The following is a 23,984-nucleotide window of genomic DNA, read 5'->3' on the forward strand; positions in this document are numbered from 1 at the left end:
TGTTTTCTGTTGCCCCAAAAGGTCGGACCAGAACCAGTGGGTTGAAATTAAATCAAAAGAGAGCACAATAGGGAACTTGGGGATAAACAAGAGGGATCAGGCCATACTCAAGGCTATGCTATTAGCAAGCAAAGCAGTAATAGCTCTGGGTTGGAAGGATAAAAGTAAATAGATTATAGAAATCTGGCACAACTATCTGTTTGAATTTATACAGTCGAATATTGTTGGGATGATGTGCCAGAAGACTTCATGGGAAGATAAGAGCAAGGAAATCCCGAGTCGATGGAAGACCTACTTCGAGTGAATATCAGTGGAAGGAAGAAAAGACATTTGGTGGAAGATCCAGACTTTGTGCCCGTGGCGTGGCTGGGGTCAAGAGACTAAGAATTACAAGGAGAAGGAGTGGGGCTAGGGAGGGGGATGGGAGGGATGGAAAGGAATGAGAAAAGTATGTTATACAAACATTGTATGTAGAATAAGAAATATATAATTGAAAATTGTATAAAAAGAAACAATAAAAAAGAAGAAATTAAATCAAAAGTGTTTCCATCTAGACCACTGGTTCCCAACCAGGGGTCCGTGGACCCCCAGGGGTCCGCGAGAACTAAATTAAGGTCCGCGAAACAAAGTTATAAACCCATAATAAATTAATATTTTCAATTAAAAGTTCTCTATTATAAAATATATATATTCAAATATAATTCTAAGTGTAATGTTTAACTAACAGTTATGATTAAAGTTTATTTTCAAATTCCCGGAATTTTTATTTTGAACCTTGGGGTCCCTGCACCGTACAAAAAAGTCCTAGTGATCCCTGGTCAAAAAAAGGTTGGGAACCACTGATCTAGACATTAGGAAGAATTTTCTAACAGTGAGAGCGGTTCCTCAGTGGAACAGGCTTCCTCGGGAGGTGGTGAGCTCTCCTTCCCTGGAGGTTTTTAAGAAGAGGTCAGATGGCCATCTGTCAGCCATGCTGGATTCTATGACCTTAGGCAGATCATGAGAGGGAGGGCACCTTGGCCATCTTCTGGGCATGGAGTAGGGGTCACTGGGGGGTGTGGGGGTGGGGAGGCAGTTGTGCTCAGGTGAATGCCCTGCATTGTGCAGGGGGTTGGACCAGACGACCCCGGTGGCCCCTTCCAACTCTCTGATTCGAGGCACCCGCTCAGGATCGCAGCCTGGCTCTGGCGCACGAGCAGCCACACCGAGGAACCCCGGGGCACGGGGGTTTCTTTCCCAACCGTGCACGGCGGCCCAAGGCCCCTGGATCCCCCACCCCCCCATGCATCCCTCTTTGCAAGGAAAGCAGAAGCCAGGCAGGAGCCCGGAGCTTGCAGAGCGAGGCTGGGTAGCCGTCCGGGCGCAGCAAGGGTTCGCTTTCCGGGGCGGAGCTGGGTCCGCCCGCGTCTTGCAGGCGAGCCATGCCTGTGCTGCAGAGGACCGGCCCTCTCGTGTCGTCCATGGGCGGCTCTCTGGCCAGGCTCCTTCGCTCCCAGGTAAGCTGCGGGGCTTGCAAACGGTGTGCACGCCTCCCCGCGCCAATTTGCGCACGGGAGGTTTTGGCTGGGATTTGCTGCTCTCTAGATGCACATTCCCCCCCCCCCATCCGAATTCTCAAAACTCAACAATAAGCCCCCATGCTTATTTACGTATAAGCTGAACAAGCTATAGCTTAGGGCCCCACTCTCTTGGGGCCCCCCCAAAAATTAAAGGAAATCATAATTATTTCACTACTAATATACTTCTTCTTAATTGTATTTCAGTTCAACAATTACTTTGCTAAAATACGTATTTTGTTATGTGCAAATGGCTTTAGATACCTATTAGGTCCATAAATTACCATATAGCATATAATTCACAGCGGGTAGCCGTGTGAGTCTATCTGCAGTAGTAGAAAAGAGCAAGAATCCAGAGGCACCTTAAAGGCGAACAAAAATATTTTCTGGCAGGGTATGAGCTTTCGTGAGCCACAGCTCACTTCTTCAGATACCTGTAAGTAGCACCTTGAAAATATTTTTGTTAGTCTTTAAGGTGCTACTGGACTCTTGCCCTTTTCTACTACTGCAGACAGACTAACACGGCTACCCACTGTGAATTAAAGACAGATGGATTCACATTCTAGCTGTATCTGAAGAAGTGAGCTGTGGCTCACGAAAGCTCAGACCCTACCAGAAAATATTTTTGTTAGTCTTTAAGGTGCTACTGGACTCTTGCGCTTTTCTACTACATATAGCATATATTCAACACAAAAAACAGTGACAATTTGTTGTTGACAAAGGACAGCTGGACATATAAAGGGCCCCATTACCTTCAATCCAAATTGAAAAAAGTTATAGTGCTGGAAGATGGGACCCCCAGGTCGGATGGCACTCAATCTGCTACTGGGGTAGAGCAGAGGACAAGTACGAGTAGCGCTGTTCTTAATGATGCAATTGGACTAAAGCCGAAAGGACTTTCAGTGGTTGACATGAATAGATGCAAAAGGAAAGTCCGAAGCTGTTCGATGCATATAATAGGAACATGGAATGTGAGAAGCATGAATCAGGGTAAGCTTGAAATTGTTAAACAAGAAATGGAGACAGTCATGCTAGGAAAAGTTGAGGGCAGCAGGAAAAGAGGAAGACCCAACAAGAGATGGATTGACTCAATAAAGGAAGCCATGGCCCTCAATTTGCAAGATCTGAGCAAGGCTGTCCTAGATAGGACATTTTGGAGGACTTTCATTCATAGGGTCGCCATGAGTTGGAAGCGACTTGACGGCACTTAACACACATTACCTTCAGTAGCTTAGGGCCTCATCAAACCTAAATCTGGCCCTGCCCCATGGGCCATTTATGCATGGAAGGTTTTGCCCTTGAATTTGCCTCTCTATGGATGCACATTTTCCCCGTCCTAATTCTCCAAACTCTACATGGGGGCTTATTTTTGAGTTTGAAGAATTTGGGGGAAATGTGCATTGAGAGAGTGGCGAATCCGAGGCAAAACCTCCCAGGCATAAATGACTATGCAGAGTTTTGAGAATCTGGATGGGGGAAATGTTCGTCTAAGAGAGTGGCAAATCCAAGGCAAAATCTCCCATGGATGTCGCCTGAGAAGCCCTCCCTTTTTAACCCTGAAAAAATTGCTCTTCAATTAATACCCTACTATCACTCTCCCCCACCCCAAGTTTATAACGCGACTTGGATCCACCCGCCGTAGGAACACGTTAGAGAGTGCAAACTTATGCAGAGTTACTAATTGGAAACCAGTATATTTTGGTAATTCTGCAATAGGATTGCACTGGAAGAGTGGACCTTTGTACCCCTGGTTATCAGTACAAATAGCAGTTCAAAATTATGAAAGGAGTAGATGTGGGAAAGAAATTAAACCGCATCATGTGAATGTGTCCGGTATTTGCTGCACCAAGGGCTGGTGCTACCATTAAGGCAAACTAGGCGGTCGCCTAGGGCGCAGACCTCAGAGGGGCGCAGAACTGGCCTGAGGGGCACAGTTTTAAACAGATTAGTTTCTTGGAAAAAATGCAACAGACAATTTTTATTTTTTATTTTAAGATAAGTACCACAACAGTGCTATGGAAAATAATTAATTATTACGTCTTATAAAAAGTTTTGTAGGAATGCATCAGGCTTTTATTTTTTCTACAAGACATCTATTTTTGAAAATTGGTTAGCAATGGGGGGGGCACAAGTAGTTAACCTTGCCTAGGGAGCAAAAAAGACCCTGGCTGCACCAGACTATGGTCTTTTATGCATGGGAGTTTTACCTGAGGTTCGTTGCTAACTGGACCCACACCTTCCTGTTGGAAATCTCTGTACCAGCAGTCTCCAAGCTCAGATCAAGTCCCATCCCTTTAAATGCTGCTTTGTAATTGGCTTACTTGTAGTGCTTACTGTGAGAGAAAATCCCCCCCAACCCAATTGCCACATAAAAAAGCATTTTAAGAACAACAATAAAAATGGAGCAATCTGAAAGGGGGGGAGAGAAATCCAAGCCTCGGTTTTAAAAAGTCTTTCTTCTGCTCAAAAAGCGCTTCAAGGAAGCAGGAAGCATTTGAATCCCCGCCTCTTGACATTCTGCTTAGTAATTGGCTGCAAAAGAAACCAAGCTTCTGTGTCCCACGCTTTGCCTTATGCACGGGTGTCTGTTTTCCAAAGCATGTGGTAATGATCAGAAGTGCTCTTGTCATGTGGGAGATAAGCAGGCTCATGTTCTTCTTTACCTCTATTCTATACTGGCATGTGGAGATGGGTGAACCTCGCTAGGGTGGCCAGATCACAACCCACAGATCCCCCTGGTCCATTTGCAGCTGTCTCTGGAGATAAAGTGGAAGAGGTTTTTTTGCTGGTGGCAAACTGTTGAGCTGGCTACAAAACCGGCCTTTTCCTTCTAACGGTTCTCAATTCCCTCCTTCGACCACACTGCAGAGAAGGACCAGTTCAGCTGCTTCGACAGCCCAGCCGGTGATCGCTGCCAAGCATCCCTTCCAGGTGAACCTACAAGCAGGGAAGTCTTACGCCTGGTGTGCCTGCGGCCACAGCAAGAAACAGGTAACCCTCCAGCGCTGCGCCGGAGTGTGAATCCATCAGGCCCAATTTATATGCACAAGAGGTATGGGTGGGGGTGTTACATAGAGAGACCAATTCAATACCTGATTTAATCCAAAGAGTGATCAGTTCACTCAGCATCAGTCAGAGTGTAAAAGCTACTGCAGGATAGTTTGAGATAAACAAGATATTGTAATAAGTTACAGAGGTAAAGCTGAAGTAATTAACATCTGTAAGGAGTGGGAAATGCAAGGTATTAGCACCTACAGTATGGGTGAGAAATGAGAGTTCCCTGTTAAGGCCTGGCTGAGAGAGAGTGTGAAACTTCTCGATGAATGATCATTTGGAAATTTCCCTTTGCATTCTCCCTTTGAAGAATTCTTCTGTGGGAGAAGAGTGACTTGAAGATCAGGGGCAGAGTCTCCTGGAAGATTGAAATGTTCATCCACTGCTTTCTTAATGGACACAGATCTGACACTACAATATTTTCTCCAGTGCAAGACTAGGGTTGTTGTTTTTCCCAGGTATACCATAAAAAGTAGCCCGTGGCGCAGAGTGGTAAGCTGCGGTACTGCAGTCCAAGCTCTGCTCACGACCTGAGTTCGATCCCGACGGACGTTGGTTTCAGGTAGCCGGCTCAAGGTTGACTCAGCCTTCCATCCTTCCAAGGTCGGTAAAATGAGTACCCAGCTTGCTGGGGGTAAAGGGAAGATTACTGGGGAAAGCACTGGCAAACCACCCCGTAAACAAAGTCTGCCTAGGAAACGTCGGGATGTGACGTCACCCCATGGGTCAGGAATGACCCGGTGCTTGCACAGGGGACCTTTACCTTTTGTTAATACCATAAAAGAGGGGGTCATCTTACATTTAACCACAAGTTACAGTTATGCCCAGTAAAGAAGGTTTTTTTTTTTTTTTGGTGTGTTAACTTTTTTTAGGGAGGTTGTCTTACATTTAGGGTCACCTTCCTTTTGAGTAAATATAGTAATTCTTTTGCATAAGAGAGCCAGCGTGGTGTAGTGGTTAAGAGCGGTGGATTCTGATCTGGAGAACTGGGTTTGATTCCCCACTCCTACACATGAGTGGCGGATGCTAATCTGGTGAACTGGATTTGTTTCCCCTCTCCTCCACATGAAGCCAGCTGGGTGACCTTGGACTAGTCACACTCTCTCAGCCCCACCTACCTCACAGGGTGTCTGTTGTGGGGAAGGGAAGGTGATTGTAAGCCGGTTTGATTCTTCCTTAAGTAGTAGAGAAAGTCAGCATATAAAAACCAACCTTCTTCATAAGGGCTGACCCATTTGTTCAGTGTAGAGACTAGGACGTTGAGGGTGCTTAATAATGGTGTATATTAAATTGGGGGATGACCACTCCTGATTGCTCACCTCATCCTTTGCCAGACATGAGCCAGAACGTTAATTTGAAATCTCTTTGCAAAATATTCCCCGTTGTGACATTTCTTCATCTGTTTTGCTTTGTGCCCCACAAGCCTTTCTGCGATGGCTCCCATAAAAAAGCCGCCCCGAAGATCTCCTCCCTGAAATTCAAACCAGGAGAAACGAAAGAAGCCTGGCTGTGCGGCTGCAAGTGCACGAAGAACCCTCCGTACTGCGACGGCACACATAAAGAAGACTTCGTGCAGAAGGCCGACCTCGGATCCCATCCGCAGTTGTGAAGCGGGAGGAAAGGGGTTTTCATGGAGCCTGAGAAAGGCAGCGGTCGGCAGGAGCCAGGCTGTGGGCACAGCCTCCCTGGATTTTCTCCTGGGCCATCCCCACCGAAGTGGAGCCTTGCTGAAGTGCGTGCTCTTGAGTTTCCGCGAAGGGCCGGAGGATAGTATACTGGTGGGTTGTGATCCAATGTGTTACCTCTTCGCAAGCTGTGACACCCGTGTGACGTTGGGCACCTTGGTGATTGACAAACGGAAGGAGGGATATTTTTGCTGTTTTCCAAAGGTCACCTTTAAAATAAAACCTACTTGAAGCCCCCTGGTTATTTGTTGGATGTTGGCTGTTTTTAATTAATATGTATTATGTTATATTTATAATCTTACTATTGTTATCTGCCCTGAGCCCAGCCTGGCTGGGGAAGGCGGGATAGAAATTTAATAAATAAATACATTTATTTTCTCCCCTGATTGGCCCAGGGTTCAACCACTGTCTCCCTTTCTGTGCCTTTCTGTGGTAAACTGCTTTAAAAAAGGATAAAGGGGAAGAGAATGATGTAAGCCACTTTGGGTCCCCATTGGGAGAAAGGCAGGGTAGAAGGGGCCATGGCTCAGTGGTAGAGCATCTGATTGATATACAGAAGGTCCCAGGTTCAATCCCCGGCATCTCCAGTTAAAGAACCAGGCAAATAGGTGATGTGAAAGACCTCTGCCTGAGACCCTGGAGAGCCACTGCCGGTCTGAGCAGACAATACTGCATGAGATTTACAGGGCCCAATAATGGTTTCTCCACAGGGTTTTCACCATCCAGAACCAAAACCTTTGCATTTGATATCTCCAAGTAATGAATCTGCTGCAAGGAACAGCAGCTGGCCAGCGTCATTGTCACCTCTGATGTAATCGGCCTTATCAGCCATTGCCAGCTTACACAACCAGCACGTTTATATTCTGGGGACAAAGGCCACCTGTTTGTGGGACAGACATCAGGATGGGCAGGTTGAATTGCCTCGTCAGCCAACTAGCTCTTGGGTCTTGCTTATGATCCTGTCTTTTTGCCACAGCAGAAGTCACTGTGGGTTATGTAATTCATATGCTTGGTGCTGTACCTCATAGAACTGACTCATCCCTGCGCTCTATGAGAACAAGCTGGGTTGTACTGGAGAAGGCCATTTATGATAGCAGGCACCATTTCTTAGGGTTGCCAGGTCCCTCTTCGCCACCAGTGGGAGGTTTTTGGGGTGGGGCCTGATGAGGGTGGAGTTTGGGGAGGGGAGAGACTTCAATGCCATAGAGTCCAATTCCCAAAGCAGCGATTTTCTCCAGGTGATCTGATCTCTATTGGCTGGAGATCAGTTGAAATAGCAGGAGATCTTCTGCCACCATCTGGAGGTTGCTCACCATCTGGAGGTTGGCAACCCTACACAAAATGAATGCCATAGGAGGTGGAGCCAGTCACAAAATGGTTGCCACAGCTTAATTTCAGTAACATAATGCAGATTCTTATATTGCGGTGGCAGCTGCTGCCAAAGCAACATTAAAAAAATCTACACAGCTAATCAAATTTCCAATAGTCAATCAGATTCCTTGCTGGGCAAAAGCCCCACCTGGCCCCAGCTGCTTCCTAAAAACACTTGGCGAGCACCAGAAAAGTTGTTGGCGAGTGCCATGGCACCCAAAGGCACCACATTGGGGACCCCTGGGATAGAGTAGTTTTCAATAAAGGTGGGAAATTCAGGAGGCTAAGTCTGCATCTAGTACCACATTATGCACACGATTGTGGAATATACCCAGCATTAGTCAACATCATGATTATTAGAATAACTAAAGAATATGTCACTTATCTCCCCAGTGGAGGCCCAAAGCTGCTTACAACATCATTTCCCCTCTGTTTTGTCTTTACAACAACAACCCTGTTAGGTAGGTTGTGCTGAGTGGAACTGGCCCAAGGCCGGCCAGCAAGCTTCCATGGCAGAGTGGGAATTCAAACCTGGGTCTCCCAGACTGTCCCACTAAGCATCAAACTACACTCACTTGTAAGTAGTGACAGAAATAAAATGAAAAAGGTACAACCAATGCAGAAAGATTATTGGAATATTTTTTTAAAAAAACAGCTGTAAATGTTATAAGATAATGCATCATTGCTTTGTCCATCACAATAAGAACACCATATATTAGCATTTAAGAATTTCTAATGCAGTTTCCCAGGAGCAAATACACACCTCTAGGTGTTATAGTTCCACCAGTAAGTTAAACAAATATTGCTTTCTGCCATAGCAGCGTCACCTTGCCTATAGTCAAATAATGGGCTTTGTTCTAACAACAGTTTGGTAAATAAACCAAGCAGCAGAGCATAACACTAGGTAGGAGATCCCTGCTGGATCAGCCCAGTGGTCCGGATAGTTTGGCATCTTGGTTCGCGCAGCAACCAGTTGCCACGGAGGACTCAGCGGTCAAGGGCTGCCCCAATGCAGCCGCCCAGTGCTGGTATTCAGAGGCTTGTGGCCTCTGGCTGTGGGGGTTCTAGGGTTGCCGGGACCCTCTTCGCCACCGGCGGGAGATTTTTGGGGCGGAGCCTGAGGAGGGCGGGGTTTGGGGAGAGGAGAGACTTCAATGCCATAGAGGCCAATTGCCAAAGCAGCCGTGTTTTCCAGGTGAACTGATCTCTGTCGGCTGGAGATCAGTTGAATTAGCAGGAGATCTCCTGCTACTACCTGGCAGTTGGCAACCCTAGGGGGTTCCCATTAGTCACCATGGCGTTAACTGACGTCTCCATGAATCTAGTTTAGTCTAAACTAGACTAGATAATCCCAGTCTATAGCCATTTGAACCTGGGTCTCCCAGGCTCACTATCACACCATACTTCGTTCACTAGCAGTGGAATCCACAATTATTATTATTATTATTTACAGTGAGCCAGTGGGGTTTTCAAGGCAAGAGACATTCAGAGGTGGTTTGTTATTGCCTGCCTCCGTATCACGCCCCTGGTATTCCTTGGGGGTTTCCCATTCAAATACTTGCCAGGGTCGAGGCTAACAGTGTGTGCCTGGCCCAAGGTCATCCACCAAGTTCCCATGGCAGAATGGGGATTTGAACCTGGGTTTCCCAGACCCTAGTCCAACACCTTAGCTACTTTAGCCACCAAACCACACTGGGGAGGGGCTGTGGCTCAGTGGTAGAGCATCTGCTTGGCATGCAGAAGGTCCCAGGTTCAATCCCCGGCATCTCCAGTTAAAGGGACTAGGGCAAGTAGGTGATGGGAAAGACCTCTGCCTGAGACCCTGGAGAGCTGCTGCCGGTCTGAGTAGACAATACTGACTTTGATGGACCAAGGGTCTGACTCAGTAGAAGGCAGCTTCATGTGTTCATGCGTACTCATGCAGTAAAGAAGCATGTCCGCTTTCCTGTCCTGAAGCTCCTACCCAGCAGCTTCATTGGGTTCTCTAGCATTATGAGAAAGGGAGAGAGAAGGTCTCCCATCCACTTCCTCCACCCCCAAGCATAATTTTATAAGCCTTCATCAGATTCCCCCCACCTGGTCACCTTTTTTAAAAAATATACTGAAAACCCGCAGGCTATGTCTCCATGCTGATCCCCTGGCTAAATTTGTATCTCTGCACAATGGGAGATTTGCAGGGGCTGATAATGGTTTCTCCACGGGGCTTTCGCCACCCAGAACTAAAATCTTCTTCGCTTGTGATGCCTCCAAGTAGTGAAGCTGCTGCAACAAATACCAGCTGGCCAGTTTCATTGGCACCTCTGATGTAATCGACCTTGTCAGCAATTGCTAGCTTGCACAACCAGCACATTCGTGTTCTGCGGACAAAGGCCACCTGTTTCTGGGACAGAGGTCAGGATGGGCAGGTTGAATTGCCTCGTCAACCAACTAGCTCTCAGGCCTGTTTATGATCCTGCCTCACTGCCGCAGCAGAAGTCACCACGGATTATGTAATTTGTGTGCTTGGTGCTGTACCTTTCATAGAACTGAGAAGAAGAACAAGAAAAGTTAGTTTTTATACGCCGACTTTCTCTACCACTTAAGGAAGAATCAACCCGGCTTACAATCACCTTCCCTTCCCCTCCCCACAACAGACACCTGGTGAAGTAGGTGGGGCTGAGAGATTGTGACTAGCCCAAGGTCACCCAGCTGGCTTCATGTGTGTAGGAGTGGGGAAACCAACAGACACCCTGTGAGGTAGGTGAGGCTGAGAGATCTCTAAGAGAACTGTGACTGGCCCAAGGTCACCCCGCTGGCTTCACGTGTAGGAGCAGGGAAACCAATCCAGTTCACCAGATGAGCCTCCGCCGCTCATGTGAAGGAGTGGGGAATCAAACCCAGTTCTCCAGATCAGAGTCCACCACTCCAAACCACTGCTCTTAACCACTACACCACGCTGACTCATCCTTGCGCTCTGTGTGAATCAGCTGAGTTGTATTGGAGAAGGCCATTCATGGGAACAGGCAGCATTTCTCCATTGAAAACTGATGGGGGCCGATGTTGCAACCTTCCGATCTGAGAATTCTTGGCCTAGGGGCTTCTCAAGACTAAGTTGCTCCGGGATGAGGAAAAACTCCCGTCTGAACAGACTGAGGCTCTCATTAATTCTGTACAGCATTTTCAGGTATTTTGATGTTCTACCTCTAGCACTATACTTCTGATCAAACTAGGGATGCCCGCCTCCAGGTGGGACCTGGGGATCCCCCGGAATTACAGCTCATCTCCAGACTACAGAGATCAGTTCCTCTGGAGAAAATGGATGCTCTGGAAGGTTGGACTCTATGGCATCGTACCCCACTGAGGTCCCCGTCCACCCCATGCTCCATCCACAAATATCCATGAGTTTCCCAACCTGGAGCTACCCCACCCCCTGCCGGTGGCCAGGGAGGTCCTGGCAACCTTAAGTCAAACTGTTCACACGCCCTCAGAAGGTAAATGAGCTCTAGTGTCTCCTGCCAGAAATTGTAGCCATACATATTTCTCAAGTGGGCTGGATCCAACCATCCTCCCAGGAGCCTTCCTGCAACCTTAATTATTCTTTTTCCAATGGAATCGGGCACTTTCACACAGCCCAAATAATGCACTTCCAATCCACCTTCAGTGCACCTTAACGATCGTTTGCAATTGGATTTTGCCAGTTCACACAGTAAAATCCACCTTCAAAGTGCATTGAAAGTGGGTTGAAAGTGCATTGTTTGGGCTGTGTGAAAGTGCCCTTCGGAAGAGTCACTTAAGCGGGAAGCAGGCTCCTTAGATTGGAAGAAGGCTTCAAACTTGAGTCAAAAGGCAAGGTGGGATGTAAATATTTCTTACTTACTTAAATGACACTTTTCATATGGCCAATTCGGCCCTGAACAACGGTACACTAAGATCAAAATTAAAAAGGAATTGTTTGTTTTTATATATATATATAAACAAACAATAAGGACATTAGTATTTTTTTATCTTGATTGATCGAGATAAAAACTTGGCAACTGCCAAGGTAGTATTAAAATCCACCCCTGCTAAAAGAACCCTCAAATTATCCAGTTCAGAAACAGATTCCCGGATAAAAGGCTTTATCAGTCTGTCCCTAGCTTTGTTGAGCAGGTTGCAGTTAACAAGGAATGCTAAAGAATGTCTATTTGGCCAGAACCACATTGACATACGCTCTCACAATACGGTACCCTACTTAAACAACCCATTAACTCCCCTGATGAAATGGCGTTGAGTCTAGCCATACAGACATTATTGTCTGTATCGTGGGATTGTTAGAAAACCAAAATACATTGGGAGAGATTGCGGCATTTGCAAATATTTCAATAAATAAAGGAATGACAAACTTTGCTCAGTAGAATTGGTGGGAAAAGATTCACCCTCGTTTTTTGGCATTTGGACAACTAAGTATGCTTGGCTTTAAGGAAGTGGTTCCCAACCTTTTGAGCCTGTGGGCACATTTCGAATTCTGACACGGTACGGAGGGCGAAGAAACGAAATGGCTGCCACAAAATGATAGCCAAGCTTAACTTCAGTAACACAGTGTAGATCCTTGTGCTGTGGTGGAAGCCGCAGCCAAAGCAATATCCTCACAGCCAAACAAAGCTTCACTAGTCAGTTTAGTTTCGGTCACCTTTATTGGCATGACAATCTTCACTAGTCAATCAGAAGCCTTGCTGGGCAAAAGCCCTACCTGACCATACCCACTTCCTAAAAACACTTGGTGGGCACCAGAAAAGCTGCCAGCACCAGAAAAGCTGCCAGCGGGCACCATGACACCCACAGGCACCATGTTGGGGACCTCTGCTTTAAGGTAACTCACGACTCTTTGTTAACCGAGTACAGTTACAGTCTCGCCAAAGCAATGGTGTGTTTATGTACCAGATGGTCAAAAAGGAAAGGGGCTGGGGAAGAAGAAAGGAAAAAGCAAAGCGCTTTTTCCTGTCCTCACAATAGCTGAATTTCTGCCCAATGACTCAGTTTCCTGGTCAGCTCCAACATGTTTTCTTTCTGTCCGGAGACAAGGAAACACGTCTTTGCATATGCTGGAACGGAAGGCCCCTCGGAAACTGTTGCTCAGCAGAGCAGCGTGAATTATCATCTCAGGACCCCATTCATTTCAAGAAGAGAACCAAAAGTGTTTCTCCAGCCACCAAAGAGCCCCAAGGGTACAAAGGAGGGAAGAATCCCCCGAGAAATGCTCCTGTTGTCCACATGAACACATGAAGCTGCCTTCTACTGAATCAGACCCTCGGTCCATCAAAGTCAGTGTTGTCTACTCAGACCAGCAGCGGCTCTCCAGGGTCTCAGGCTGAGGTCTTTCACATCACCTACTTGCCTAGTCCCTTTAACTAGAGGTGCCAAGGATTGAACCTGGGACCTTCTACATGCCAAGCAGATGCTCTACCACTGAGCCACAGCACCTCCCCTATTGCCCTTACCCAACAGGAGAACTTCCCCATGGGCTGCAAAGCAAAATGTTCTCAAAAAAAGAACAAGAGCTATGAAAAAAAAACAAGCTTTATTGATGTTTAAAATAAAACAGTGCCTTTAAAAAAATATCCTGGGGAAAAAAATTAAATTTTATTCAACATAGTAACATAATAAAAACGATTTGCCATCCTCTGTCACATTGGCAGAGTTAAGCCAGAATTAAATATCCAATAAATTATCCTCAAACAAAACTCTCTATAAAATAAACAATCAATTCCATAATTTACTCAAGAGGGCTGGGGGAGTTAAATAGGCATAAATAAAGCAGTGTCCGTAGAGGGTCTGGGAAGAAATCCAGACTTGTGGCTTGGCTAGTGCACAAAGATGCCCCCACACCTCAGTCTTGGCGGGACCGCCGGTCACGTGCAACAAACTTTCTTGCGCTGCCGGACTGCAGCCTGCGGGCCGTACAGCTTCTCTGCCTGTCGCTCGAAGGCCGAGACCATCTGCTTGACGACCTCGTCAAAAAAGAGGTTGGCTAGCTGAGAATGGAGAATCGACCTGAACTCGAAGGAAACCTGAGGAGGAGAGGAAAGTAGTTTATGAGTTGAAATAGCAGGGTGAGTTACTATAGCCAAAACACCATGAATTCAGCTTTGTGAGAACTTCAGCATCCATTTTTGCACTTTTTAAAGCAGGTTGTGGGGAACGTCAGGCCCGGGGGCCGTTTAAGTCCTGCGAAATCATTTGGTCTGGCCCTTCGTGGGTCCTGGCAGATCTCTCCCTCAGTGTGTCCTCATTTCATCCCTGCAGGCGGAGGTAGCCGGAGCCGGCTGTAGAATCCAGCCCCGACCATCCGGAGCAGGAGCAACTCCGGCGTGTGGCTGGACGGCTACAACCGGCTGGTGCAACAGACCATCTTGTGCCACCAGGTGGGCGAGCACGCCACCGGTTGGATGCCTGCCTGCTTGCCCGTGTGTGTGTGTGTGTGTGTGTGTGTGTGTGTGTGTGTGTGTGGGTCATCTGGGGCAGCTGCCTGCTTGGGGCTTGGTCGGCTAAATTTTAAGTTGATAATTTTGAATGGCCTGCGAATGATGTTAGAAATATCCAAATGGCCCTTGGTGGAAAAAAGCTTCCCCACCCGTTTTAAAGTCAGGCTCTAGCAGCTACCCAAAATGCTTTAAAGCACGCGGGCAACGTCTGCTGAAATCTTATTCAGCCACCCGTCTGGCTTCTGAGATTTCCATTCATTGAGGATGGAGCTTCAGCATCCACCCACCCCGTTTAGCTTTTTGCTTCTTCCAGCAACACCAAGATAATTTCATTCCTGCTGATTAGGTTGCAAAATCCACATTTTCTTAGCATAAAAGATAGACTGCTCAGGGAAAGAAAATGAATGCATTTTAAAGTGCAAACCGCATGTGTGTCTCACAAGGCTGAACATGTTTCTCCCAACTGTGTGGCTTGCTGCACACGGAGAATGTGGTTCTGCCAACATTTAGGGACAAACAGTGGATACCTCCAAAGTACAATGACCCAGTTGTTTAATGGCCTGTTCCCAGGCAGCAAGAACAACCCTTTGGCTTAAGCAAAACTTTGGACTGGTGATGAAACTCAACTCGCACCCTGGCCGCTTTGAGAACCACACATGCTATTGGCCTGGGAGCTCCTCGGCGGACAGACACACCCCCACCAGAAGCCGAGCCTCAAAAAGTACTCACGTAAAAGCTGAGTGTGCATGTGTCCGGATGACCGGCACGTCCTGGCCCAAACTGCCACAGCGTTTCCAAGTGCTGAAATAACCGCCCGTCTTTACTCACGGCCTGTGGGGGGAGGAAACGGCCAACATTTTGAAATCAAACCAAACAGAGAAAGCAATCCCCTGAGCTTGGCCAACCCGTACCTGATGCAAGAGTCTTCCATCGTCTATTCACACACACATACACACCCTGCCCAAGCAGAGCTGCCAACCTCCAGGTGGCACCTGGTGATCTCCCACTATTACAATTGATCTCCAGACCACCAAGATCAGTTCCCCTGGAGAAAATGGCTGCTTTGGAAGATGTACTCTGTGGCACTATAACCTGCTGAGGTCCCTCCCCTCCTCACTCTGCCCTCCCCAGGCTCCACCCCCAAAATCTCCAGGTGTTTCCTAACTAGGGTTGCCAACCTCCAGGTAATAGATTTATAAATAGGCATCTTGCAAAATTTTGTACCAAGCTTTCATTCAGGTGCCGGTCCCAAGAAGGGTAAAGAAGCTCAGTGTGGGATTCCCACACTGAGCTTCTTTACCCTTCTTGGGACCGGCACCTGAATGTTACCTGTGGTGGGACATATATCATATATCATAACCTACAATTTGAAAATGAAAGCTTGGTACAAAATTTTGCAAGATGCCTTCTGAAGGACTGAAGAATTGTTAAATTGCCAAGAATTTGAAACGGCCGTATCCTCCATTACTACTGGCATCCATTGGACTACATGAGATTAGCTTGTGGAAGAAGAATGTGTACCTTGTTTGGACATTTTAAAATATGAATATTTATGAATGACTTCTTGTAGGTCTTTTGTGTATATAATGTCTCATAATGTATGTAATTGCACATAGCTATTTATAAATCTATTTGCACTTTGTTTATGTAGTGTTTCGCTCCTGTACTAGCTTCTAAATCTTTGGATAATTGTACAGTGGTGTCTATTTTCTCCTCAACCTCCAGGTAATAGATGGAGGGTCTCCTGCTATTACAAGTGATCTCCAGCTGACAGAGATCAGTTCACCTGGAGAAAATGGCCGCTTTGGCCATTGGAGTCTATGGAATTGAAGTCCCTCCCCTCCCCAAACCCCGCCCTCCTCAGGCTCCACCCCAAAAACCTCCCGCCAATGGGAAAGAGGGACCTGGCAACCCTATTCCTAACCCAGAGCTGGCAACCCTGTGCCCAGGCAGAGAGGAATAACAGTCAATTCTCTAGAGAAGTACCCTGACTGACTTCTCCCTGCCTTCACTTTCTCCTCATTCCAGTACTAGGTACTGTCTCAGGCCCAACTCCCTTTGTGTGACTGAGTACAAGACATATTAAATTTGAGGATTTTACCAAACTGTTCTTGGTTTCAATGAAACCACATTTAAGTGAAAGGCAGGAGAAACACCGAATGCCTAAGGGATTGGCTGGCAACAGGGGGATGGGCTTAGTCAAACAGGGGGAAAGTCTCATTCAGCAATGCAATAGTTTCTGTCAAGATAACACTTCCTTATCTTAAGAACATAAGGAAAGCCCTGCTGGATCAGACCAAGGCCCATCAAGTCCAGCAGTCTGTTCACACAGTGGCCAACCAGGTGCCTCTAGGAAGCCCCCAAACAAGACGACTGCAGCAACACCATCCTGCCTGTGTTTCACAGCACCTAATATATTCAGCACGCTCCTCTGATCCTGGAGAGAATAGATATGCATCATAACTAGCATCCATTTTTACTAGTAGCCATGAATACTCCTCTCTTCCATGAACATGTCCACTCCCCTCTTAAAGCCTTCCGAGTTGGCCACCATCACCGCATAAGAACATAAGAATGGCTATGCTGGATCAGACCACGGCCCATCAAGTCCAGCAGTCTGTTCATACAGTGGCCAACCAGGTGCCTCTAGGAGGCCACAAACAAGACGACTGCAGCAGCACTATCCTGCCTGTGTTCCACAGCACCTAAGATAATAGGCATGCTCCTCTGATCCTGGAGAGAATAGGTATGCATCATGACTAGCAACCATTTTTACTAGTAGCCATGAATACTCCTCTCTTCCATGAACATGTCCACTCCCCTCTTAAAGCCTTTCGATTTGGCCAACATCTCCGCATAAGAACATAAGAATGGCTATGCTGGATCAGACCAAGGCTCATCAAGTCCAGCAGTCTGTTCACACAGCGGCCAACCAGGTGCCTCTTGGAAGCCCACAAACAAGACGACTGAAGGTTAAGCCTTCAGACTTGGGTCTTGTGTGTGTGTGTGTGTGTGTGTGTGTGTGTGTGTGTTTTAATTCAAACCACTGGAATATGTTGTGTTGAAGGGGGGGAAAAAGCATGAAGTTAAGATATCAGATGTCCAGAAAGACCCAAAAGAAATAGGAACAAGCATCATTACATATCTAAGCCTAGTGTAGCACGGGGGTCCCCAACGTGATGGTCAAATGGCTTTAGAAAGTGGGCAGCGGCTTCTGAATGGCCACTGAAGATCTGAATGACTGCAAAGTTTTAAAAATGTTGAGTTTGCAGCATCCGCCATAACAGCACAAGGATCTTCCCTTTGTGACTGAAGGGGAGCGGCAGCAGCCATCGGATGGCACGCTCCGCCCCCAGTGGCAGCCATTTTGTGGCTGCGCCCACCACACTGTGTCGGCATTTCAAAAGTGCCCACAGGCTCAAAAAGGTTGGGGACCCCTGGTGTAGCAGCTAGAGTGTCTGAGAAGGATCTGGGAGGTCCAGGTTCGAATTCTCTCTCCATCATGGAATCTCACTCGCTGCGACCCTGGGCCAGTCACTCTGTCTCGGCCTAATATACCATCACAGGGTTGTTACTGTGAGGATTAAATGTTGTGCATGGATCTGGGGGGTCTCCACTGGGGAGAAAAGCAGGCTCTAAATTTCTAAATAAAATAAATAAAATCCCTGCATAATAGGGGGACCCAACTAGAAACCACTTTCATATTTTCTGCATTAAATTGAAGCCATTATCAAAGACATTTTAATTTTTTTCAAGCTGCGACTTAATATGGCCTTGATTGGGGAGGGGCTGTGATAAATACCCTTAATATTTTAAAAATTGTTTTGCAATCACAGTGAGACTCAATTAATTCCTTACACTACTGGGGCATTTAGGAATGTCAGGACTCAAATTAAGTAAAACGGGTGGGTTAAGTTCCAAAGCCTTGACACTTGTGGTTTCAACATCGTAAACCTGTTGTCAGGGGACTGCCCCATGACCTGGACAAACTCAGTGTTGAGGGGGGAAACTTTTACTCTGGCAACACACTTTGAAGTTTCAAGCATTCATTGCCAAAAGCTTATTGTAATATAGGAGCATTTTTTGCCCCCCTCACTGAGCAAATGAAGACACTCATTTCTCCCATGCATTACATGCCAAAAAAAAATGCTTGTGTGACAGAGAGGAAGTGAATCACACAGTGGCCTCCCTCAAATGATCAGCTGAGAGGACTCTCCTAATTCACAAACAAACCAGTTTGAAACTGGTTTTGCAGTAATTGCTCCATACCAAGAAACCCTGGGAATTATTACCCTGTGACAGGACTATCAGAGAAAACTCTACACGCTCGGTTCCCAGAATTCTCCCAGGACAACTAGACGGGTTTCAGCCAGCTTTCAGCCTGAAGATTTATATGCATTTCTTGAGTCAGTCCAAATTAAGGGCATAACCACAATACACACTTAAACCAGTTACTCAAACCCTCAAATCATAGATTCCCAAGGAAACCCATGAGCCATCGTTGTAAGAGGGCCTGAGAAATCTCAGCGCTCCCCCAAGAGCGCGATTCCCAAAGTTCACAGGACTTCTACACAAGTTTAAGCTCCCCGTCTCCTTTATAGAAAACCGGCTTCCGGCATCCAAAACCATCCCTGCAATATGACCAGGCTACATCCCCAAATCCCCGACCCTCTTACTCGGATCTGACGATGTGGCACCAAAGAGATCTCAGAGATGTAGCGCTCTACCACAGGCGGGAAACCCACTTCCAATTCGGCTCGTGAGAACTCGTTGTGACGGGACAGGACGCGGGAGCTGGTGCACCAAGGGACAAACAGCCGATAGCTGGCTATGTCGGCCACGACGTCGTACATCTGCTCGACAGAATACCTGCAAGGGAAGGAGAGTGAGGAGGCTCAATGAGGAAGGGAACCATGAAGCAGCAGCAAGGATGATCATTAGAAACACAGAGCTGGAAGGGACATCAAGGGTCATCCAGTCCAACTCCCTGAATAGTGCAGGAAATTCACTATTACCTCCCCCCCACACTCCCCCAGTGACCCCTGCTCTATGCCCAGAGGACAGCAAAAAACCTCCAGGATCCCTGGCCAATCTGGCCTGGAGGAAAATTCCTTCCTGTCCCCAAACTGGCTATCGGTATTAACCTGGGCAGGTAAGAAAGGGCCACGAGAGCCGAGCACTGACTCATCCCTTCCTGCCCTCCCTCTCAAGATCTGTTCGCAGAATCAGCACTGCTGTCAGACGGCCCTCTGGCCTCTGCTTAAAAACCTCCAAAGAAGGAGAACCCACCACCTCATGAGGAAGTCTGTTCCACTGAGGAACCGCTCTGCCAGGAAGTTCTTCCTAATGCAGCCTTCCTCAAAGGCCTTCAAGCATTTCTGAGCCAATGTTCAGCCTACAGCCCATTTCTCAGGACTAGGACATATGATGTAAGAGTGCCTCTGTGCATGTCAAAAGTGAAGCAGGCTGTAGCTTAGTTTTCTGAGGTGGTTAAACCATGCCTGGGCCCAGCTGCGGGCAGCGGGCTCCCAGTGTGGAATGTTTCTCCACTTAAAAAATCCCTCCCATGTAGAAACTTAGATGTCAAGGAGGCAGGTTCTAGAAGAGTCTTCTCCCTTATCAGCTAGCTTTCCATACGCAGGGATTTCCCTGCTCAGTATTTAATCATGCTTGGAGTTACCACCTCAGTGAGGAGGAGACAAAAGGCACCACGGTTTGGTATACTCTACCCGAGTTGATGGACTTCTGCATATTCTATGCGCTTGCCGGCACCAAACAGGGGGGCCGCCAAGTTCAAGAAGGGCCGGCTCTGCTGCTTCACAGTTAGTGTCGAGGGGAGAGAAGGGCAGGTCTTCGGAATCCGAGGGGCCAGGATCCGACTGGAGCTTAACTGCCTACAACACGGCAAGCACAACCTGTACGATAAAAGGAGGAAAGGAGTCATTAGTGGTACAGTGGAGTAAGAGACATTAGCCCCGTGGCGCAGAGTGGTAAGCTGCAGTTCTGCAGTCCAAGCTCTGCTCACGACCTGAGTTCAATCCCGACTGAAGTTGGTTTCAGGTAGCCGGCTCAAGGTTGACTCAGCCTTCCATTCTTCTGAGGTTGGTGAAATGAGTACCCAGCTTGCTGGGGGTAAAGAGAAGATGACTGGGGAAAGCACTGGCAAACCACCCCAGAAACAAAGTCTATCTTGGAAACGTCGGGATGTGACGTCACCCCATGGGTCAGGAATGACCCGGTACTTGCACAGGGGACCTTTACCTTTACCTAGAGTAAGAGATAGAAGACATCTCTCACAGAAAGCTCCCAAAAGGAGGCTGCTACATCTATTGCTCAGTCCGTAATCCGTGACTACAGAGGGGAAAAATACATGGTTATCCCAATTACCAGCCTTGTATGGAAGAACTTCAAAGGGAAACAGCTGGATTTATTTATTTATTTATAATTTTATTTAGGACATTTATATACTGCCTCTCCAGAGACCGGCTTGAGGCAACCTGCTGTTGATTCTTGCTCAGCCAGGATTTAACAGGGAGTGATGCTATCTTAGCCACTATAGGTGTGAGGATCTTGCCTCTGTGTGTGTGCTAAGTGCCGTCAAGTCGCTTCCAACTCATGGTGACCCTGTGAATCAGTGTCCTCCAAAACGTCCTATCGCTTACAGCAGTGGTTCCCAAAGTGGGCAGTACCACCCCCTGGGATTACCTAGGGGGGCACTAAGAGGCAAGGGGGCAGCAGGCGGCGCTAGAGGTGGGCCCCTTCAACTGTGTTGTTGGATAAGGTAGGGGTCACTGGGGTTGTTTGTGGCACCAAGGGGGCGGTGGCCCAAAAGGTTTGGGAACCACTGGTTTACAGCCTTGCTCAGGTCTTCCAAATTGAGGGCCGTGGCTTCCTTTATAGAGTCCATCCATCTCTTGTTGGGTCTTCCTCTTTTCCTGCTGCCCTCAACTTTTCCTAGCATGATTGTCTTTTCCAGTGACTCTTGCCTTCGCATGATGTCACCAAAGGCAAAGTACCTTGCCTATCACACCCTATTCAGTTGTTAAAATCCTGTTGTTCCTGCTTAACTCATTTCAGCCTCCACTAGATTTTCCATTTTGCCTAACAGTGACTAAAAGAGTGTCTCACACCCACTCTGAGTGAATGGATTACTGCTTTGATTGGATCTCCTTCTGAACTGGCTACTCTTGGTGGTGGAAAATGAGTAAAAATGAGTAGCACCGACTTTAACCCTGTCTGCAGCACATTTGGCAAAAAAACATTCAGAGGACTTAAATACTGAATTTATTTGTGAACTTGAAACATTTAGAAGAGTTGGTTTTTATATGCCGACTTTCTCTACCACTTAAGGGAGACTCAAACCAGCTTTCAATCACCTTCCCTTCCCCTCCCCACAACAAACACCCTGTGAGGTGGGTAAGGCTGAGAGAGCTGTGACTAGCCCAAGGTCACCCAGTTGGCTTCATGTGTTGGAGTGGGGAAACAAACCCAATTCACCAGATTAACCTCCACTGCTCATGTGGAGGAGTGGGGAATCAAACCCGGTTCTCCAGATTAGAGTCCACCGCTCCAAACCACTGCTCTTCACCACTACACCACGCTGTGTAGAGATCAAGCTCGGCATTTTTCTGATAACGGATAACATTAATTATAATGACTCTGTGAGACGTTTTGCAGGGAACAAACGCAAGAAAAGTTCAACTGTAAGGAATTCTCTACCACATTTCCACCTTACTGGAACACTCCTGGAATGAACAGCGATCTGGAGTTCCTGTCTCATTACCAATGCTAATTTCTCCACACCTACTACCCCTCTGCATATCACACCTACTCCAATCACGCTTGCTAATGGCATTTACTTACTTTTGACATTTACATTGCCACTGTGTACCTAATTCACTCCTCTACTTAAGGACAGATGGACTCACATTCTAGCTGTATCTGAAGAGGTGAGCTGTGGCTCACAAAAGCTCATACCCTGCCAGCAATTTTGTTCGTCTTTAAGGTGCTACTTGACTCTTGCTCTTTTCTGCTGTTACTGGAATACTGACAGCTTGAACTTGCAAGAGCTCTTGTTTTAGGAGAGCCTACTCTTCACTTGCTCCTTCACCTTCCAGCATTCTTGCCATGGAATGACTCTCGTCATGCCTCTAAGTCCATTAAAGTCTGTCTTCCTGAAATCTAACATTCATGTCTGGCTATGAACTGCCTTGGCTCCCAACACAAAAGGAATTCTAGAAGGACACAGTCACTTCCCCCTGAATTCCCACCACCTTCACCTCACCTACCAACTCTAGCCTGTTGGTTAATATTAAGTCACCCATTCTCGATAGGGAAGTCATCCACTCTGTTGTCCCCATCCCTATGCAGGGCTCCACGGCTGCCGTTAATAAAAGTCTCTCCATCCTCGATCTCATGAAGGGTAGCAATCCGATCCTCTAGCCCAGGGGTGGGGAACCTTTTTTTTGCCAAGGGCCATTTGGATATTTATAACATCATTCGTGGGCCATCCAAAATTATCAACTTAAAAATTAGCCTGCTATATTTGGTCAAACATTTAGCCAGGAGGCACAACCGGAGACAGCTCCAAGTGTCTGCCACATAGAACGACTCACTCTTGAGCTCTGCTGTCCCCAGCTGGACCCAAGAGATTCAGGCAGGGCAGCATCCTTCTGAGCTAGAGATCTGCCAGGACCCATGAAGGGCCAGAACAAATGATTTCGCGGGCCTTATACGGCCCCCGGGCCTGACGTTCCCCACCCCTGCTCTAGCCTCTGAACCTTCTCCTCTATGAGCCCTGTCAGCTTACCCTTTTGACAAGGGTCAAAAGTGTGATTATTCATTAATAATTCATAGGGGTCACCACAACTGATTCTATAGTTTAAAAGGGTTGTTGATTAAATACACTATGAGAAGACAAGAGTCACTGGAAAAGACAGTCGTGCTAGGAAAAGTGGAAGGCAGCAGGAAAAGAGGAAGACCCAACAAGAGATGGATGGACTCTATAAAGGAAGCCATCGCCCTCAATTTGCAAGATCTGAGCAAGGCTGTCAAAGATAGGACATTTTGGAGGACTCTCATTCATAGGGTCGCCATGAGTCGGAAACGACTTGACGGCACTTAACACACACACACACACACACATTTAGAGGAGGTGGGTGGGTCATCACCATCCATTGGTCCTGTCGACGTGGTCTAGAGGCTCTTTCCTTAAGAACGATGCTCCACTCCTTTCCCTGAACACCAGCGCAAGGCGACGCAAAGCGCCAGCCCGGCGTGCGAGGAGACCCACCCCGCTTGCTTGCTTGGAGCCACGAGAATGGGGAAAGAGGCAGCAATGCTCCGGGGTGACCCCCACCCCACCCCACCCCACCCCGGGTCCGCGCCCCCTGCTCCCGTCCCGCGCGCTCCTGCTTACCTGGGTCCCTTCCCGCCGCCGCGTGGCCGCAGCGCGGTCTCCAGCGCCTCCCGAAAGACGGCGACGCTTCGCCCCGCGCGGTTGCTTCCAGCCATCGCCGACGGTCGCCCAAAGGAGATCTGGTTGGGAGGGGCCAGGGAGGCTTAATCCGGACCGAAACCGACGTCACCGGGGGGTGTGCGGGGAAGGCCGGCCCGCCCCTCCTCTGCCCCCTCCAGGGATTTCCCGGAACGCGCTCCGGAGGCGTGCGTAAAAACTGGGCACTCGCCCAACCCAGGGCTTCCTGGAAGAGCCTCAACTCCCTGCGCAGTAGAAAAGCGCAAGAGTCCAGTGGCACCTTCAAGACTAACACAGATATTTTCTGGTAGGGTGTGAGCTTTCGTGAGCCACAGCTCCCTTCTTCAGACTCTTGCCCTTTTCTAACTCCCTGCGCAGCCTCCGTGGAGAGGGTTTCTTGCAG

The 23,984-nt window shown here is 47.7% G+C and overlaps 2 protein-coding genes across 2 annotated transcripts; one reads left to right on the forward strand and one right to left on the reverse strand.

The window, feature by feature from the left end:
- Positions 1 to 1,421: 1,421 nt before the first annotated feature.
- Positions 1,422 to 6,222, forward strand: CISD3 (CDGSH iron sulfur domain 3). Its single transcript, XM_056864634.1, has 3 exons — positions 1,422 to 1,496; positions 4,425 to 4,547; positions 6,034 to 6,222. The coding sequence occupies exons 1-3, from the start codon at positions 1,422 to 1,424 to the stop codon at positions 6,217 to 6,219; spliced, it is 384 nt and encodes a 127-aa protein (XP_056720612.1). The 3' UTR covers positions 6,220 to 6,222.
- Positions 6,223 to 13,525: 7,303 nt separating this feature from the next.
- Positions 13,526 to 23,619, reverse strand: LOC130490022 (coenzyme Q-binding protein COQ10 homolog B, mitochondrial-like). Its single transcript, XM_056863815.1, has 5 exons — positions 23,525 to 23,619; positions 19,836 to 20,021; positions 18,783 to 18,975; positions 14,836 to 14,937; positions 13,526 to 13,692 (listed from the first exon to the last, which is right to left on the reverse strand). The coding sequence occupies exons 1-5, from the start codon at positions 23,617 to 23,619 to the stop codon at positions 13,534 to 13,536; spliced, it is 735 nt and encodes a 244-aa protein (XP_056719793.1). The 3' UTR covers positions 13,526 to 13,533.
- Positions 23,620 to 23,984: the final 365 nt, after the last annotated feature.

This window comes from Euleptes europaea, chromosome 18, assembly GCF_029931775.1.
Source record: "Euleptes europaea isolate rEulEur1 chromosome 18, rEulEur1.hap1, whole genome shotgun sequence".
Classification (NCBI taxonomy): domain Eukaryota; kingdom Metazoa; phylum Chordata; class Lepidosauria; order Squamata; family Sphaerodactylidae; genus Euleptes; species Euleptes europaea.